General features: G+C 33.0%; 1 protein-coding gene across 1 annotated transcript in view; it reads left to right on the plus strand.

The window, feature by feature from the left end:
* The window catches only part of LOC118737833 (protein timeless homolog), a 532,077-nt gene that overhangs the window by 9,124 nt on the left and 502,071 nt on the right, over positions 1–20,882 (plus strand). Inside the window, exons 2-3 of the mRNA XM_036468614.1 lie at positions 2,503–2,636; positions 8,422–8,502. Coding sequence (XP_036324507.1) covers positions 2,503–2,636; positions 8,422–8,502 — 215 coding nt within the window. The remainder of the gene's footprint in view (positions 1–2,502; positions 2,637–8,421; positions 8,503–20,882) is intronic.

A 20,882-nucleotide genomic window follows, 5' to 3' on the forward strand; every position in this document is an offset into this window, starting at 1 on the left:
CGAAAAAGTCAAATTCCAAAAGGATTTCGTTCCACCACATCCCAGCTTTTTTTCTTATGGTGGGTAAAATCAGCCATTTTCAATTCTAATATTTTTCTTTAAGAAAAACGTTTGTTTTACATTTTTATTAATTTCTTAGGAATTGCTTTCATAAAAACTTTTGTCACAACACATGCGCATGCATATCCTCTTGAGTTCTTAAGAAATCTTCTTGTTAAAGGAAATCTTCTTGGAAATCATAGCCGCTTTCAGTATTTCTGAAATGGATTTAAGTGATGTGTCCATTTCAAGCAATTGGGGTATTCATAAGTGCGTTGAAACACCAGCAGCACCAGGATCTACCGCACCTTCTTAGTTTTCCTATTTCTACTATATGTAAAGTGGGTGTGATTATTCTGCGATCTTGCCAATTTTCTACAACATCCATTCTTGGTCATCTATTACCATATTCCTTAAGTTTTATTGAGACACCTTAATTTTTACTCCAATTAAAAATTAATTCCGCGCACTTGTATGAAAAGTGGGCGTGTTCATCCATTCTTTGGCCTCTATTTACATATACGCTAATTTTTATTGCGGTACCTTAATTATTACTCCAGTTATTAATTAATTCCGCACAAATTTTCCCACTGTGTGGCGTCACATGTCTTACTAGCTCATACATAGCCATACAGATAAGCTCAAAGCTCGAGGAGTAAATTAGTACTTATTCAAGTAAAGCGGAGTGTATGCCTAACCGAATTTAAGTATACCTAATATATATTTAATAGGAAAACGAATACTAAAACTAAGCCGGAATTAATATATTAAACGCACTGTTTCATTTTGGTAGTGGCTTTTTAAATTACACATAGTACATGGGCACTAGAATAGACTGGTATGTACTAATTAGCACATATCTAGTACTTACATATCAGGGGTATTCTCCAAGTCTTGCAAAACCGTTGCACGTAGCACGGATTGCATAACTTGTAAACGCACAACAACAAAATACATATATGGGAAATACCATTTCCTATCGCTGCAAAATATGCAACGTCGAAACCCATGTATATATTTTGCAAAAAGCATAGCAAAATAATTGCGACCCTGTGCTAGTTGTTTTGTTGTTGGAATTGCTAATTTTTTCTCTCATTCCTCTCATCTCGCACACTTCATTTTTTTTTTTGCCGTATCTTGTTATTGTATTTGATACAGAATTTCGCTGCTTGCTACTTACGTATGCTACCACTCTGCAATGGGGTGCTCTCGTAACCTTCCAAATTTGGAATAGTATTTTTGCATTTCGTGCAATCATTGCCTCGTGCAAGATTTCGAGAATACCCCTAATGTCACCTGAAATGCAAAATAACGTAACAACATCATCACTGAAATGCAAAAAGTCGTAACTTATAAAAAATTCAAAATTCGCTTTTTGATTGCTATGATGGATTTCATCGAATTACACCTCCCACGTCGTTTTATGAAAAAAAAAAGTAAAAATTAGTAACGACTTTTTCCATTTCAGTGACGATGTTGTTACGTTATTTTGCATTTCAGGTGACGATATGTACATATGTATGCATTTTAAGTAATAGATTATCTGCGAAACAAACTGTTTTGCTTTCAGGCATTGCCAATTAAATGAAAATTCTCACATGTAAATTACTAAAAATGTGCGGAAATCGGAAAAAGCACTTACTTATATTTGTAGTAAAATAATCTACAATTTATCGACAATAAAATCGGATTTTATTTTCGACCAGCACTACAATTAAATATGCAAATTTTTTAGATAGAGCAACAAAGGCAGTAAAAAAATGCTCGTTCTCTCTTGTGTAATTAGAATTTTATTTTGAGTAAATAACAGTTAGAGAATTAAAACTCGAATTCGGGTGGTTTATCGTAATGTGTCACATTAGAACTCGAAAATCCAAGTTAAATATACAGTAACTGTATAACGCGTATTTTGTTGTATGACCACCATATGAGATTAGGAAGATTTTTGTTTCAACTATGGTAAACTCATTTTAATTGCAGGAAATTTGTTATATCGCTCTAGCTGCTCACTGGGCGCTCAGCTTTCTTCTTCACTTATGAACATGCTAATATTAGGCTATTGTTGTTCGACTGTGTTTTAGGGATGCTCGTGAAATACTAAGCAAAAATGTAATCACTAGATATTTTTTATTAATGTTAGAGTAAACTGGCCATATAATTAGCATCTTCTCTCACTATAAGGATTTTATCCTCTGAAGTTATATTATCGATGTCCTGCACTGTCTTGTAAAGTCAAAGAAAGCAAGTCTTTGCTAAAGTTTTCAATCTCTGCAGTAAATAAAAATTTACTTATTAAAAAATCAAACTCTAAAAAGAATGTATGAAAGTACAGGAGTGTTAAACATCTTTCTTCGCTCCTTAAATTCTGGGACACCCCAATGTGCATACAACCTAGAGACTTTATATTTAATTACACAATTCAAATTTCATTTACAATTTAAATTTCATTTTTCTTTTTTTCAGGAGGAATTATCAAATAAATGGGCTGAAATCGCCGGTGAAGTAAGCGTAGTACTCACCTGTGAACTCCAGTTGCCAGAGGACGATCAACCTTTGCCATTCGATGCGACAGCTGAAAAAAGCATTGACGATCAAAAGTAAGATATAATACTTTTAAGCAAATCGTTTTTATTACAAGCTTTTATTTAACTTCACTTGTATGTATGTATGTATGTATGTATGTATCTTTGTATGTCCTGGAACTTTGCAGTCAATATTTAACAAACTTCCTGATGAGCTACAGACTTGAAGCTTCAAACTTAGCTCAGAACTCGAGGACAATACAATTTAAAAGATGTTTTAATCCGCTAGGTGGCGCAGGAGTCGAGATATTTGTAAAACCCGCATTTATTGTCTGATTTGGTTCGTATTTAGAACATATATTACGTATATGAGAAGAAATAAATCCGAAAAAAAATTTGCCGATAGGTGGCGCAGAAGTCGAGATATTTGTAAAACCCGCATTTATAGTCTGATGTGGTTCATATTTAGAACATATATGACCTATATGAAAATAAATAAATCCACAAAAAATTTTGACGACAGGTGGCGCAGGAGTCGAGATATTTGGAAAACCCGTATTTATGATCCGATTAAGTTCACATTTAGAATGCATATTGCATACATGAAAAGAAATAACTACACAAAAAATTCTGGCAGTTATGTGGCGCGTGAGTCTATATACATAATTAAAAATTCGGCATATGTGCTCAAATTTGGTTTATATTCAGAATAGGTGTATTACCTATTTAAATTGAAATATATTGAAAATTTTGTTTGTTAAGGTCAAATGTAGTACAATATTAACTGCAAGATTTCAAAAGACTAAAAAGTAGAAAATAAAATTACAGTTAAAAAACTAAAAACACGCTTTTATTACAACAAGAACTAAAAAGTATAAAATAATTTGTAGATATAGCGATTCCGTTTAAGAACAATAGGAAGTTCCCTAACCTGATTTAATTTAACTGTTTTAAATTAGCTAAAAATAGGATTAAAGTGATTGACCCTAAGTTTAGTCAAAAAAAAGTGCACTGTAAAGTCTGTTGCAGTTTTTTTTACAGGTATCCCATCGAAAGTTATGCCAAAAAGCTGCAACTAACTTTACAGTGCACTTTATTTTGACTATAACTACGGGTCAATCACTTTAATCATATTTTTAGCTAATTTAAAACAGTTAAATTAAATCAGGTTAGGGAACTTCCTATTTTTCTTAAACGGAATCGCTATATCTACAAATTATTTTATACTTTTTAGTTCTTGTTGTAATAAAAGCGTGTTTTTAGTTTTTCAACTATAATTTTATTCTTCAATAAAGCTCCTTTGTCAACAGTTTATTTATAAAAATTATTAATTATTTTTTATAGGATTATATTTGAAACTTTATTATTTTATAAACCCGCAAACTACTGAACATGTAGTCGTATGTACGTACATAGCTTTAGCCAATCAGCTATGGCAGATCCCTACATGATAAAATTCCCTCATTGGATTTTTCACCATGAGATTCAGGGGCTTCCGATCGAATCTGGGATTGCCACAAAAATCCCATTTCCCTCCGTTTTAAAGGCGGTGGAATTGTGGTCGAGCGCACCCTGTATACTTACCTATTTCATTGTGAAAATTTATAAAATTAAATTCCTTTTATGATTCCATTTGCATTTCTTACTTGCCAAGTTCAGGCGCCACTTTGTGTAAATGTAGCAGGTAAATGCTATGCACATACGTATATGTATCCCAGTGTACAAATTTGTATGTATTCACAAACCATAGTGGATATGTATGTACATTAGGAGGGTCGAAAAAAAATTTAAAATGTTAGGTTCTCACCCTCTACGATTTTTCTAAATACCCTTATTTTCTTGTTAAAAAAATTATATGAACTGCCTCAAAGTCCATAAAGTTTTCAATGATTTTACCGTGCATATATGGTGAAAAACACTTTTTCGTAGCAATGGTATAGAATTTTTGCAAGTTTATATTTCTCGATCGGAAAACTTTGATGGTTAAATAAACAATTGGGTATCGTTACTGGCAAGTATTCTAAAGAGATAAATATTGATTTTCAAGAATTCTATACCGTTTCCACGAAAGAGTGTTTTTCGCCATATATCAAATATAAATATATTTTTTTTTTGTAAAAACTAAAAAACACAGGTATGCATTTTTAGACCACCCTAATGTACTTAATCTGAAATACACTAGGCGGGAAATGAAAGTGTTCACTTTGTTCTAATATAGTATTCACAATTATTATCATTAAAATTTTGTTACATTAATTACACTGGTTTACAGCAAAAATGTTCAATGGTCCAATTCCTATAAACCGATTCCGAAAATCGGCTTAATTTTTTATTATACTTATATGTTTTCGAGATATTTTCAATTTACTTGTAATTTATCTTCTGCTAAAGTCTTATTTTGTTTCATAACAAAAAAAAAATTGGAATGATTAATTAATTTGTCAGAAAGTGACGTATAGACGGTTTCTGTAAAATTTTGTTAGCTTTCACTTGTCGTATTCCATTTTCAGTTTGTTAAATTGGTTCATGAGATATAAGTGATTAAGTGGGGACACCTTTTGTTTTAAGCTGAATAACGGTAAATTTAAAATAACTCGAAAACGTATCCATAGAATAAAAATAAATAATATAAAAAAAAACTTCTTAATATACAACGCTTTTATAAATGGACTAAAAAGTAGAAAATAATATTTCTCAGTCCCATAGAATTTGTTTTGATAACTTTTGATTTTGAAATTTTAGCAAAAGTCATTATAAACAATCTATGAAATTGAAAATGAAAAACGTGGAGCGCATGCAATACAAAGCATTCGATTTAATTGACAATAGTCAAACTACATAACGTAGACCTAAAATTTCTACAGCGAAAGTAGAACTTTGAAATCGATTTTAAGCGGTCGTTATTCATGTACCCACATACATACATACATATATTACTTTTCATATCAATTCAAGTGTATTACATGCGCCCACGCTTTTCATTTTCAATTTCATAGATTGTTTATAATGACTTTTGCTAAAATTTCAAAATCAAAAGTTATCAAAACAAATTCTATGGGACTGAGAAATATTATTTTCTACTTTTTATGTATATTAAAAAGTTTTTTTTATATTATTTATTTTCTACTTTTTAGTCCTGTCTGAATAAAATTTTGCAATAGATATTAAAATAATTCAACGATATTAATAGAAAGGTGCACACACATGCATTTACATATGTATGTACATACAAACGAGCACCAATTAATTTTATTTAAAGAAATGGCGTGTCGTCTATTTCCGCTGTAGCAAACGTAGTACATAGGGCGACATCTAGATGTCATCTACCTCGCCCTATTCACTACAGCTGTCGCCCTATGCACTATGCTTTTTTATAGGAACTTTTCAAAGCTTTGCTTTGGTGTCGGACACACAACATTGAAAGTTTCTGGATCCACAACATTGAAAGTTTCTGGACACAGGACATTGCAAGTTGATGAAAGCGTTGTAAAAAGTAACTCGATTTTTGGAATCAGCGGAGGATTCAACACACAAATTGGATAGTGGCGTCTGGAGAACAAAAACCATATCAAAATTTGTAATCCATTGTTTTTTGTGAAAATATATATATAAAATATATAAAAACCATACAAAACAAAGTTTCACAAAAATCACAAAATCGAAAATCAAAAGTTCACAAAAATCCAAAAATTTTCGTCAAAATTTTCAACTTTTTATTCAGGTATTCTAGAAAATTTTCGGGTATGCAGTTTACACAAGTCGACAAAGTAAAGTGTCCATCTTGTTCTAATATAATATTCACAACTATTTCCATTAAAAATTTGCTGCATTAATTATACAAAAATCCAAAAATTTGTTATACAAATTTTTAACTTTTTATTCAGGATTTCTATAAAATTTTCGAGTATGCAGTTTACACTAGTCGATTAAATTAAAGCGATTAGAATTTCTAGAAAATTTTCGGGTGTGCAGTTTTGTAGCCAATTCAATTGAAGTGCAAGTTTCAACCGGCTTAAAAATCGCGTTGATTTTTGAGATTTTTTTTTTTGGGACTGCTGTTGCGTTTTTTTATGTAGCAAGTGCAATTTACAAACACTGCCGTAATACATTTTTTGGTGCGCAAGGATGACTGGGTATGCAAAATGTCCATTACGAATTTGCAATATATATATATATATTTTTTTTAATTATTGTTTGACGAATTTCGTCGTGTAAACTTTATTAACTTAAAAAGACTAAATTTATTAAAAGCGCATTTTCAATACCTATTCGTTCTTGTAAACCAAAAAGCTTAAAAAATTTTTTTTTTTTTAAATGCTACAGAATGTTTTGTCTTATTTTGTACCCATATTGTTATTCCACATTGCACTGATTTTTTTTAAAATAATTTTTTGAATTAACCATATATTTAAAATTTCAAAGTCCTTTGAAAAAAATCCTGACGTCAGGGCGAAAAATTAAAAAAAATTAATTTTGCTATTTTTAATATTTTTTTATTGAGCTTTGTACCACGATTGTTTATTAGGAAAAATTGAAAAAGCAACAAAGTCTAAGCGGTAGAAGTTATAGCACTATTTCAGAGATCACCACATCTCCTCATCAGACTTCTTTTTTCTAGACTTCAGCAGGGATCGAACCTGCGAATTCGATGTTCAAAGTCAGAAGCGTTAACCACTGAGCTATGTACATCCCGTAAACTCTTGTTGCTAATTCATTTTCCTTATTCGCCTAGTGTATATACATACATATCTAACGTTCTTATGTAAGTACACCTATATCTATATATGTAGTTACATGTTATTTTGCAATAATCTTATTGTATACCTTTACTCAACACGCATGTCCCCAATGTCTGCTATAATCCTTTGAACTTTTCTAAATATTTTTTGTTGTGTATGCAAGTGTATGTGCGCTTTATTTTTAGTTTTTTTTTCATTGATATCCTATTGTTGTATTTCCTTTAGGATGCGCTTATGTGCAATACTCGTGAGTATTGTGATGATTTCACATTTCGTGTATAGTATATAGTATGTATGTATGATACATGCACTGTATGTACATTAGGGTGGTCCAAAAATGTATGGGAGAAAAGTAAAATCGGAAATTTAATGCTCTCACCCCTTAGGATTGTTCTATACCGAAAAAAGTATACCCCTGTTCTTTTATTTTAAAATCAAAATATATTTAGAGGTCGCTCAAAGCGCTCAAAGTTTCCCATGTATTTTGTATGGGGAAAAAATACTTTTCGTAGAAATGGCATAGAATCCATGAAAATCAAAATTTTTCAATCTGAAAACTCTGCTTCTCTTCAGAGGACTTCAGAGAATAATGATCAATTGTTTATTTAAACGTTGTTTAATTTAAACAATTTTTTCTTTTTTTCTTTTGTATATTTCTGTTTGTATATTTGATTTTTTTTGGGATATTTCGGAAACCCTTAAAAAATAGTTAAAATTAAAAAATGTTTAAATAAACACTTGGGCATTATTCTCTGAAGTCTTCTGAAGAGAAGCAGTGCTTTCAGATTGAAAAATTTTGATTTCCATGGATTCTATGCCATTTCTGCGAAAAGTCTGTTTCCCCATACAAAATACATGGGAAACTTTGAGCGCCTTGAGCGACCTCTAAATATATTTTGATTTTAAAATAAAAAAAACAGGGGTATATTTTTTTCGGTATAGAACAATCCTAGGGGGTGAGAGCATTAAATTTCCGACTTTACTTCTTTGGACCACCCTAATGTACATACATAGACATGTAGATATGTAAGCACTCTCTGCGCAGTTTAGATTAATTCTGATTTTCCTTTCATGTTTTTATTTTAAAATTGAAATGTAAATTTCTTTTCTTTTATTTTCAGGGAAGACTGTATGACGCGTTTGCATCGCTTTTTGCGTGATCAACAATTCGAAAAGGCGATTACTCTACTTCGCGCCGCTAGGTAAGTGTGGCTTTAGTTTAAATGTTTAAGTAAGTAGAGAAAATTGTACTCCGCATCCTAGCAATATCTAACAAAGGGTATTTATGCCAACAAAGAGCCTCTAAAAAATTTCACCTACCGGTCGGCTTAAGACTATGTATTTGTGTGATCTCAAGACGCAGACTAAAAAGTGGACACTTGGAACAAATTTCAGCGCCTAGTATTGTTTTTATTAGTTTCTTAAAAATTAAAGTCAAATTTAGTTGCATGCCGTCGATTACATACAATAAAATATTCGATGGTGCCTACAAAAGGGTTGTAATTTAGAGTTTTTAACCTTTCTTAACTTTTCTAAACGCTTAGTTGTACACGAAAGCGGTCCAAAAATAGATTGATAAATGAACCTTTTTCTGGGTATAACAGTGGGAATATGATCTAATTTACTCAAAAGGCTGAGAGGGCCTAACTTTTTCTTCCTTGTCGCTGTAACCGCCTAAGCGATTTTGGCCGAGTTCAGCAAAGCACGCCAGTCGTTTCTCTTCTGTGCCAACTGACGCCAATTGGAAATGCCAAGTGAAGCCAAGTCCTTCGCCACCTGGTCTTTCCATCGCAGTGGGGACCTGCCTCATCCTTTGCTACCACCAGCGGGTTCAGAGCTGGAGCGTCGGTGTCCATTCGAACGACTTGGCCAAGTCAGCGGAGCCGCTGTATTTTAGTTCGCTGCACTATGTCCATATCGTTGTAAAGCTCATACAGCTCATCATTCCATCATCTGCGATACTCGTTGCCGCCAACACGTAAAGGCGCGTAAATCTTCCTCAAAACCTTTCTCTCAAATACTCCAAAAGCCGCCTCATAGGTTGTTGATTGTGCAAATTCGGGTCCTATTTATTTACCCAACTGACATTCTGTTGTCATCTGTAATCGACCCATAAAGGCCATATTATTTAGTAACGCAATTTGGACCAATTTTCACGTACGACATTATTTATCTGGAGACGAAATATTTATTAAAGCACCTGCGGGTTTGACCCCACGTTTTTATACGAATATGAAAAATTATTTAAAGATGTTTTATTTTATTTCTGTGCCCATTTTGTTATAGCTGTATATTTTTTAAGCGAGTTAAGTTATGTAGGCCGTTTAAAACTATGCAATTATAAAATCTCATATGCACGCTAGGCATACGAAAGGTATCAATCCCTCTAAGTTTACCTTACAACGGTTCCAGGGATACGCTGCGTGAGCGGCGGGTTCCTAATATTTCCAGCTCAAATTTAGTAACCTGTGGGCCATCGATTCGCCAACAGTTAGCAAGTGGCGAAACCAACGAACTCAATGAGGTACAACCAAAGTCGCTATCGTCTATACGTGCTAGCTAATTTTGTTCTTGTTTCACATGCAAAATGTTTCGTTAAGCAACCGGAACTAAAACATAGCAAGCAGCGAATTGGCGAATCGATGACGGCTGAATGCGAATGTAGTTCATTCTATAATATAAACCCTATAAATCAAAGTTTAACACTTTATATAAAGTTCACAAAAATTCAAAAAAATTTTTATCAAAATTTTCAACTTTTTATACAGAACTTATAGAAAATTTTTGGTTATGTAGCCCATTTCGTTTTTAGTTTTTTGAATGAAGAGCAACTTTCCACCGGCTAAAAATCGAGTTGATTTTTGAGAATTATTTTGGATACTGCTTTTGCGGTTATTTATATAACCAGGGCATTTCACAAAAACTGGCTTTGATGTTCTGAAATTTTGTTGCTAATGATCTCCCGCATTTTATTTCATAAGAAAATCATGCTTATATGGAATATCCGTGACGAAAAAAATAAATAAAGTAAAAAATTTAAATTTTTTTAATTTTTGTGATTTTTATATAACTTCATGGTTTATATTATAGAATGAACTATATTTTCATAAATCATTAATGTAAAAAATTGTCTTCGAACAATTTTTCCCCTGGTGTATATCCCAGCCAGTGTTGCCAATTTGGTGCTTTTGGAGCTAGATATAGGTCTTTATTTTTCTATTTAGCTCCGAAAATTGGGTTTAAGCTCCTAGCTCTTTTTTAGCTTTTTTCAAATTTATCTAACACTTTTTTAGCTCCAGAAAGTTTTAGCTGTATTTGGTATATATAAGCCAAAACTTCAGCGTTGATCAAATATAAAATTTGGAGATGCAGTGGATCTAGGTTAAAGAACTCAAAAATTAATGAGAAGGAAATCATTTTCTGGTAGCGCGGATTTTGTTTTACCTTCCTTACTAATTTTACCTTTAAGTAGAGCTTGAAGTAAAACTTTCGAGAAACATTCCGCGAAAAAATTATTCAATTCAAATATCTGAAATTACAGAGTTTAACAGTTTGTAAAGTATTTTTATTTCACTGTTATAAGTGCCATAGCAACGAATTCGAAATATATGCACCTTAGTTTGCTTTTAAAAGATTTTTACAGCACTTAAACTTATAAAATTTGTCGTTTTTATTAAAGTTGCCGAGAATGTAAAAACAACCTTGGGTCAATAAATGCTCAACCTTCACAAAAATATATAGCTCTTCATCTAATATTAGTACTATTAAGCTCTTTTTAGCTCTTTTTTTTCGACCGTTTTAGCTCCAAACGAAATTTTTCTCTGGCAACACTGATCCCAGTACCAAGTCCCAGTGCTCTACCATAAACACCTCTAGAGCTATGCAGTATAGAATAGTAAACTTTCACATTATAATATGACTTAGTAGGATTTGTGCAACACCTTAAACTCTATTCTATCGAGGTTTCACTGTACTTGTGTATACGTTGTGTATTATCAGTGCATTTTAAATTTTCTACTTATTTTAAGTGCATCGGTTCTCATATAAATCCACGCTTAACTTCCATCCAATTTTTCACCTTATTTTACATTCTTTCTTCACCTTGCTCCTAAATTTACACAAAGGCATTTGGCGTAATAAATTAACTTGGTTCGTGAAGAAATTCGAGCAGCAGCAGCTTTTGTGGAAATTTTCTCTATTACGTACTGTTAGTATCTTCATACATAGTACGCTATCAATGCCACTACTCTGCATCGCAAATATGTATGTGATGGTGACTGTGTTTGAGCGTGTGCGTGTGTATTTATGTATAGCTACCGCTTTCGGTCTGACACTCAATACTACCTACCTATTACCTGTAGTCCTGTGAAATTCCTTTCTATTGGCCGTCCTTTGAATGCAATCCGCAACCATAAAATATGCTTACCGCATTCGTTGCAGGGCAACCAACCGACTTGCGACTAGTAGCTAAAGCGCCTTGGCGTTGTGGTTCTACTATTAAAGTAAGTATGAGCGTAATGATATTGAGCTTGAAGCAGATTATTCAATAGCAGCTGCAAGGATGGCGTTTCTTCGGCTATACATAGGGTTTCATTGTCATGGCTATGGTTTATTAAATATTTAGTTAGTATTTATAGGTGAATTCCTGTAAGAAAATTCCAGGATTTAAAGAAAAAACAGGTATTTTTTCATCTAAATTATCCCAAAAATTTGGTGAATATGACAGCTGCGTATATTGTTGCCTGCTGGACAGTGCCTTAATGGTATGCACATATGTAGGTAGCTAAATAGCCAGCCGTTGTCTAGGCTTGGGAGTTTTGCAGCTTTTTCAGAATTTTTCTAAATGCCTTTAGGTCATATCAGCATGTCTTAGGCTACATAAATTATGAGCTTATTCGCTGTGAGGCATTTTTCATATCCTATTCGTATATTTAATTTTTTCTACAAACTTTACTTAAGTAATAAAGGGCATCATTCATTTATTTGCGAAATTAATATTATATATAAATTAAATCAAATATACGCCCAATACACTTGCATTACGAAACCGAAAATTAATTTATTTAATTCTCGCGCAAACCTATTTTTTAACATCCATGCATCTATGAAAATTAATTTTTACACAAAAATGCGACGGCCTTGCTTCTTCTAAGAATTTTTTTTTTGTAATTTTTTATATTACAAATATGTGTTTTAGTTTGTTTGCTTTTCATAATAAACAATTATCAGTTTACTGTCATATTCGAGTGCTACCACATTTTTTGAAATATTAGTTAAAATTCAGTTCTTTAATGGAAATACATACATACATACATACATACATATGTACACATACAATATATATGCATAACTACTACCGATTCATCTAAATTATTTATCCTCTTGCCTGCAATACGCTTTTTACTCGATTTATGTTAAATTTTTAATTTGAGTGGAATTTTCAATTTACATTTTCCACTATTGGCTCTAACTATTTTTCACACTATTTTGATTTACAACAATAATAACCTCCAAATTCCCTTTTTAACGATGACAAACGATGATACATAAATTTATTTTCAGTTATTTTTATCAAGTGAAAAAAATTTGATGTGTGATGAATGTTTTTATATTTGAGTTTTTTTTTAGATATATTTAATTTATACATAATTAACAAAGGAGTTCGGTTTGATAATTTTTGTATAAAAATCACATACATACAGTGACTCAAAGGAATGACCACGTATTGTTTTTTATTTAAATATTCGTAATATTTTTGCAGCGATTTTTTTTTTGTTATTTTTATATAATAATATCGTTTAAGCTCTAAACAAAACCGTGTAAATCATAGTTTCTAATTTTATACAAAATTTAGGAAAATTCAACAAATTTTCATCAAAATTTAAATTTTGTATTCTGAATTTTTAGAAAATTTGGGTATGCAGCCCAATTTTCAAACGGATGAAAAATCGCGTAGATTTTTGATAGTTTTTTTTTTTGGAGGCTACTTTCTCGGGGTTCTTAATATAGCAAGTGCAATTTGCAAAAACTTGAGTTGATATTTTGAAATTTTGTTGCTGACGGTCTTTCGTGTTTTATTTCATGAGAAATTCATAATTATGTGAAAAAAGTTCAAAAATCCGTCCCCAAAAACTAGTTCTCAAAAATCAACGCGATTTTGTAGCCGTTTGAAACTTGCACTTTATTAGACTGAAATGGTATGGGCTATAAAATTGCATACCCAAAAATTGTTGAATTTTTCCTAAATTTTGTATAAAGTTTGAAACTTTCATTTACTCTGTTTTGGTTGAAGCTTAGACGATATTTTTATATAAAAATAAACAAAAAAAATTTAGCTCGACAAACATAACGAATATTTGAAGAATATTAACACGTGGTCATTTCCCAGCAAAAAATCGGTAATCGCTTTTAGTGTTAACGTGTTCTAGAAAGCATAGCGTTATAATGCCTTCGAATTTTTCGCTTCTTTTAGGCATTGCCGGTAATGCAAAGTAGAATGTTAATATTTTTTTTTTATTTCGCTTCTTTGCTTCATTTCGGAGAATGCAGAGTAGAATGCTGCATCGTAGTCAGCTGAAAAATAGAATGAATATCCAAAAATTCTTTTTCAATGAAGTGAAGTATAAGGGTGAGGAAGTACAATTTTAAGCTTAATTAAAAATGCATGTATGTACATACCGATTTTTAAGTAAAATCTAAATACCTAAATATATACATATGTATATATATATATATATATATATAATATATAATATATATTGATTTATAAACATTTTAATTAATTTTAAACTTTAAAGGCATTTTCTGATTCCAATTTAATATAAATAAGTATGTACTTATCTAGGCATTCTACATTAGTTTCTCTGTAAGGCATTCTTTGTACGCTTCTCTGGATTCTGTTTATTCATGCATTCTCCCTTCGTTCGAAGTAATGCTGCGGGTAAGGGCCTACGGGCAATGACATGCCCATGTTAAAATAATGCCTTCTTGAAGCGAAAGGGTAAGCGATTTCCATCGCTCGCTCGTTTCCACTGTCGTATTCGTTTTTTTTGCTGGGTTGTTTGAATCACTCTTTGTCCTTCATTTATTGGTGTTAAACGGTAGCATGTTAAAAACTGATTAAATCCTGAGAAAAACTTGAGAGGTTAAATGAATTAACTCTAATTTAAAATCAGATACGAAATTTTCCCTCGCAAATGCCCTGAATATGTTAAGTCATACATAAAATGACGTCTCCAACTTTAAATGACTGAAGCTAAGTGTCCAAACGCCAAGAAAATATATACAAAAAAAGTGTAAAAAAAAGCTAGCCTTGACTATTTCCCTTGAAAACGGTTTTTTTTTTTGAAGACGGTAGGTTTTAACTTACAAATTTTACTCTGAATATACGCAGCAGTGGTCTGTCCGATCTGAAATGTTTTACAGTTCCCTGGTATGATAGACAGCCCTACAGAACTGGTATAATCTTGTGAAACCAGACAGAGTTCAGGGGACGGCATGTTTCGCGACGGTTTCCCCCCGTCGAGAGCTAACTATGTCGAAGAATTTAATACCTCCGCCTGGATACACCCATGCACATGTCTCCACCTCATAGCGCGGGGTTACAGCGGGTATTTTCTATGAATATATGGAATTAAGAAGATCCTTTCAACTGCCTAAGTCAGCATTCTTTGCTATCGCAGAAGGCTGTCTTTGGTCATCCAAACGTTCCCGCAAACAAGGCGGCTGGCGAGTTAGCCTGGCAGGGTTCATTAGCCCCATATCCGAACTAAATATGTATATGAAGAGAAATGTTACTCTACGATGTAAAGAAATCAAGCTATTGGCGCCTAACCTAACCCATGGTACCCGTATGCGGTTTAAAAAAGGACAGCTAATTTGTTTGGAAAACATAGCCCTGACATAGCGAGCCTAGTAGGGGCTTTTTTTTGGTTATTGGTTGATTGGCACCCATGCCAGAAGGCTGGGCATCGCCTACAGCGAATTCTATAGAAGCTGCAAAACCGAAAACGAACAAGAAAGAGTAGAGCACGTGATTTGGCGTTGTCTTTACTGAGGACTACTATACCACGATCACTTGAGTTAACATTTTTACGAAATCTGTCTGTCTACTTCCATAACATACACAATTTTATTAACCAGCGGGTTTTTGCATAGTCTCAAACCTCCCATAATGGTACCAAAACGACGCTTAATTACTACTTGGGCCATTGTGCCAGTTTTTCGCTGCTATTCTTACCCAACCTTAAGAAACCGTCTTAAGCTATTGTTATACAAAAGGCCTTAATAACCCCCCGTCCTTTTGTTTTCATTTACTCCCCCACTTCCTTCGGGACTTTCTCAATAACTGTTTATTTAAAAAAAATAAAAAATATATATATATAAATAAGTGGCAAATAATATAACTTCGAAATTGGGGTGCTATTGATATGGCCAATACTGTATGTGCAAACAGGCACAGGCAGGCGTAGAAGCATAATATTTTCGAAGTTTGTCAGCTATTTCAGTGCAGCATTAAGGTTTTTCTCTTGGCATGTTTTTCACTAGTTGGAGCTGTCGACAGAGGTTAGACTATTCAAAATCGATTACGAAAAGTCCCAGCCTCGTTCTCAACATATCTTCAGCAGATACTACCCCTTTGTATGCATCAAGAACTATATTTTCCAATGACTCCAAAGCATCAAGATCCTATATATGTAGAAAAAAAACCTGTTATAATTATTAAAATTATAACAATCACGAAGCAATTAATATACTCTTTTCTTTTTTTTAATTTTTTCATTTGGTTGTATACTATATTTGTATACCTTCGTTTTCAAATCTTTCCTCTAATCTGTTTGTAAGTAAACCTAGCAGCCTGACGTAATCTTTTTGGTACCGATATTTAGTTGATAATTTCTTTTCTAGCATAAGACAATCAGTTTGCTCTAAGCGGAAAAAGATTGTATTGATTCTAGGCTTGGAAGAATATTCGAATCCAACTTGTCAGCATCATCCATACACATTCCAAAAATTCGTTCGAATTGTGTATCAGAACGGAGTCCTTGGATCGTTTGAATCAAAATTCTCTCTGCTGCTTATATCTTGACAATCACCTCGATCTTACGTACCATTGTGAGGCCAAAGAGGATTGATTGTGTGGCTGTGAGACCGCCATTGTTGTTTTTAGTGCACGGTGAAAGAATAACATTAGCGTGAATGTTTTGTTTTTTCTTCTGGTTGATTCTATGTGGGGTAATACTTGAAGATTCTCTCTCCATGTAAAAATCAGCCTCATTGCGAGAGTCGTGTCGAATGCAAGTCGTTTTTCGAGAGTTGAATCGTATCGAAAATTTCATGTCATTGCCTAAAATTTCGACTCGACTAGTGTAAAAAAAGGAAAAACTTGGCAGCACTGAATAGTTTTCGACGATTTTCGTCGTTCACTTATCTCAGCACGACGGTAGACAATGGCGATGTTGTCGAGTCATAGAATTTAGCATAATTTTCGACTTACGCAAAGAGGCTGAATATCAGATATTCCAGGAATACCTTTGCCACTTCTTGCAGAGTTAGCATAATTAGAACGGCAGGATATTTTGGTCAAAAGCTTTTAATCGCGTCGTAGATCGTGCTTTTTGACTAGTTTCAAAGTAAATAAATATAAAATATGTTAAGCGTTCATATAATTTGTTTGACATAAAATCAAAGCCTCTCATAATTATACTTGTTATCAAGAAAAAAAGTTTTTGGTGGGCTTAGGTAAAGGACAGTGCAGTGTCTCTGTACTCAACTTAATATTTTGCTAACTTTAAACACTTTTCAGCAAAGCCTTTTTATTTCGCTCTAATGCCTTAAGGAATTATTTATATCCATGCAGTTGTTTAACTATTATTGGTGCTCAGTCCTTTCTCCTCCGATTATTTTTATTGTTTAGCAGTTCGTACACTTATTGTTAGTTGCTCGCCTCTATTACAGTGTATTGGCTGCAGCGGCTTATGAGCACTTATATTCTTGTTAAAAAGTAAAAGTTATGCTAATGGCATTACTACTTACCGGTTGCACGGAAGCCCGTTATTTCTACTACTGCTGCTATGCAAAGCCGACTTAAATACTATCAACAATGTACTTTCTATCTACTTACTATGTACAATGTACATACATTGTACATACATATTTGTATGCATTTTGAATTTGACATTAACAAAATTTAACTTTAAAATGCATTTTTTTGTTATTGTTTATTTATTTGCATTTTATTTCCCACTTAGCTTTTGTTGTAGATGCTCTATTATGCTATGCGAAATTTTTGCCAGAGCTAAAATTTTCATTTACATACTTTTAAGTTTTCATATACTGAATGAATCGAAAAAACGGATACAGCAAAAGCAGTGAAACATAGGCGGAATATCAAATTCCCTTTTTTGCATATACATATATACTATGCAAATATTCATCAGTGTTGATTTTGAAAGGAAGCAAAGTGAGGCACATAAGTTGTACCTAAAATAAAGATTTGGTATTTTATATGAAATTTTTTTTTAGAGTTTTAACTAAATTAGCCTTTCCTGTATGAAGGGCAACTTATCTGCGTAGATGGTGTTTTCTAACTAAAACTATTTTCAAAATAAAGTTTACTTAACCCTCCCCAGCTTGACGGAGGAAATATTGATCTGATAATTCGGATTCATTCTTGGAGTTTTATTAAACTATCCACAAGCTGGTCTCGCGGTCAGGCGCAGAATAAATACGAATCTTTAGGATGGTCTTCTCTACAATATTTGGGTTCTGTTAGTAGCTTTATAAGAACAAATAATAGAAAGTAGGGTCATCAGATTATACACCTTTTATGTAACCTGTCGCCTTTGTTCGCATATGATCCGCATTTGATTGATCTGTCTAAAGAACGATCAGTGGCATGTGTTGTGCAATTATCGGGCCAGACAAAAATATTTCAGTTCATCCATCATCGAAACCTTAGACCCGTTTCACAGGCTTCAGCCGCCGCATAACCGGCAGCCAAGTAGGAAAACGGGCACCGGCTTGTGTCGAAGCCCTCATAACTTGACATATACTATGATTCAGCAATCCGGCTACCGATTAACCGGAAACGGATGCATGCGTTTGAAACGGAAATTAGGCTATACTACATGAAATTCCTCGTTACGCAACTGTTTCACAAAATTTTTGAATTAATTCAGGGACCAAAAGTAATGATTATTTTTGTAATTTCAATTAAAATAAAAAATCACACTGAAAGAGAAATACTGGGTACATAAGGAGTAAACCAACATATTTCTTCTTACTCTGAAAACCTTCAGTGATTTAGAACAAAAAATAAAACTCTAAAAATAACAATTATTTTCGAAACAATAAATAGCGATTATTTTTTGTGTAAACAATAAAACTCAAACAAAAAAAATATATATATTAAATTTAATTTTTTTAAATACTAATAAAGAAAATAAAATAAGTGCGTTTTATTTTTTGCTCAAAATAAAACTTATTATTTTGGTGTTGGGTGTATTGCGACAAAAGGAAGAAGAATACTGTTGAGGCTTCTTAATGCCACGGAGAATGACCGTGTTCGTAAATAGACAAGAGACGGTTGCATGGAAGGTTGTGAAGAAGGAATGGAGAGCAAGATGCTACGACAAAAAATGAGTCAAAAACAAAGACAAAGTGGTCCAAAGTTATGCGGTAACATACATAAAAAAAAAATTATTCCGACGAACTGACAACCACCTCCTTTTTTGGAAGTCGGTTAAAAAACGTAATGATAACGATGGAGATAAAGATAAAGATAAATATAAAGATAAATATAAAGGTAAAGATAAAGATAAATGGTAAAAAATAATGGTTTTAGTAATGGTAATGGTGATGGTAATTATAACTGTAATGGCAGTTGCTTTTGTGTTCGCCTTCGTACACATCTTCGTATTCGTGTTCGTTTTCGTGCTCACGTTCTCTTTTGCCGTCGTCTTCTTATAAATCTTCAATTTCATCTTCGCGTTCGTATTTGTGTCCGTTTACGTATTCGTGATCACCTTCGCATGCATGTTCGTTTTCCCGTTCGTCTATATATGTATCTATCTTTGTGTTCTTGTTCGCCTTCGGTTTTCGTTCGTGTTCATATTCATCCTACTCTTCGGCTTCTCAATCGTCTTAATTTTCGTCCTCGTTTTCGTAATCGCTTCCGTTTTCGTATTGGTCTCGGTCTTCCTTTCGGTCATGGTCTTCGTATTCCGCTTCGCATTCGTTTTAGTACCATACGTGTTACATCTTACAACAAATAAAACTTAAAATAACGATTATTTTTCCAGCAAAAAATAAAACTCGGTAAATAACCATTAAAAAAAATTGAATAAAAGTTCTAACCGTTACGGTTCCTGATTTAAATACAAATACAATAAGTTTCTTTGAAATGCTGAGAAATTGTATGTGAGCGGCTAGCCTTTAGGTATCGCTATTCAAATACCGCAGACGATTATTCGAAAAGAAATCTACATTGACAATTTTTTACTTTATGGCCTCCAATATTGGTCTGTATAAATACAACTCTTGACATAAAAGAAGACGTTGTATGCATATATACATAGGCACACTGACTTTTTCAATCATACCTAATTTCAACCAATTGTACCCAATGTGCCAATCCTATCAAATCAACACTAACCTTCATGGCTGCCACCGCTGGCACTCCATTCATATCTTTAAGTGTGAATGGATATTTTATCTTCATACTGAAAGTCTCACATGTGAACGCAAAAGCATTATAATTCTACATATTTACATACAAATATAGTATGTATGAGTAACTAAATTAAAATGCAAAGTAAAAAAGATCTCATACACATGCATACATATGTATAAGTTTTACATGCATGCTTTTTCATGTGTGTGTGTGTGCCTCCCACGGATATTGAGGACTGCAACAAACTCATCAGCACTGCAAAAGGATTATTAAAGTAAAACTTGGTAGCTTTCACGTGATTGGCTGTATTTGGATGATAAAGAGAAAGTGCCATACAATGCTTTTCATCACAGATATATATGTATGTATGTACATACTTCATTAAATTAAATAAATATAAAAAACTGACTTGAAGTTGCAGTCGTCTAAGTTTTTATAGCTCCATATCAGCCTTTTCCGTTACGCCATCTCTCAGCTTGTTTGCTAGTCCTAACTGGGCTGTTTCTGCATACATTTTATTATTTTTAATACCTCTTCTCTTTTATTGCTGTTGGTTATTGCTCCTTGCCTTGGCTTTTGACAATGACAACAGTGTCGTCTGCGGAATTTCACTTAATGCAAAGCTTAAGTGTGACATTCACGACCTCTTGCAGTAGTTTTTGTTTGCGCGCTGTTTGTATTTTGTTATAAAACATAACAAATTCATAGCCATATATGAACACTAAAACATGCGCATGTGTATGCATTTGTAAAGGGGTATATTTTGTTATTTATATTGTTGTGCAAAAACTCTTTCAGCAGTGTGAAAAAGTCCATTTCTCTCGTTTTACTGCAGCTGCACAAGAGTTAAGGTTATAAAAAATAGAAAAAAAATACTCGTATATGAAAATGAGAAAGTCCAAAGGGAAG

The sequence above is a fragment of the Rhagoletis pomonella genome, unplaced genomic scaffold, assembly GCF_013731165.1.
Source record: "Rhagoletis pomonella isolate Grant_MI unplaced genomic scaffold, Rhpom_1.0 Rhpom_scaffold_00004, whole genome shotgun sequence".
NCBI classification, from domain to species: domain Eukaryota; kingdom Metazoa; phylum Arthropoda; class Insecta; order Diptera; family Tephritidae; genus Rhagoletis; species Rhagoletis pomonella.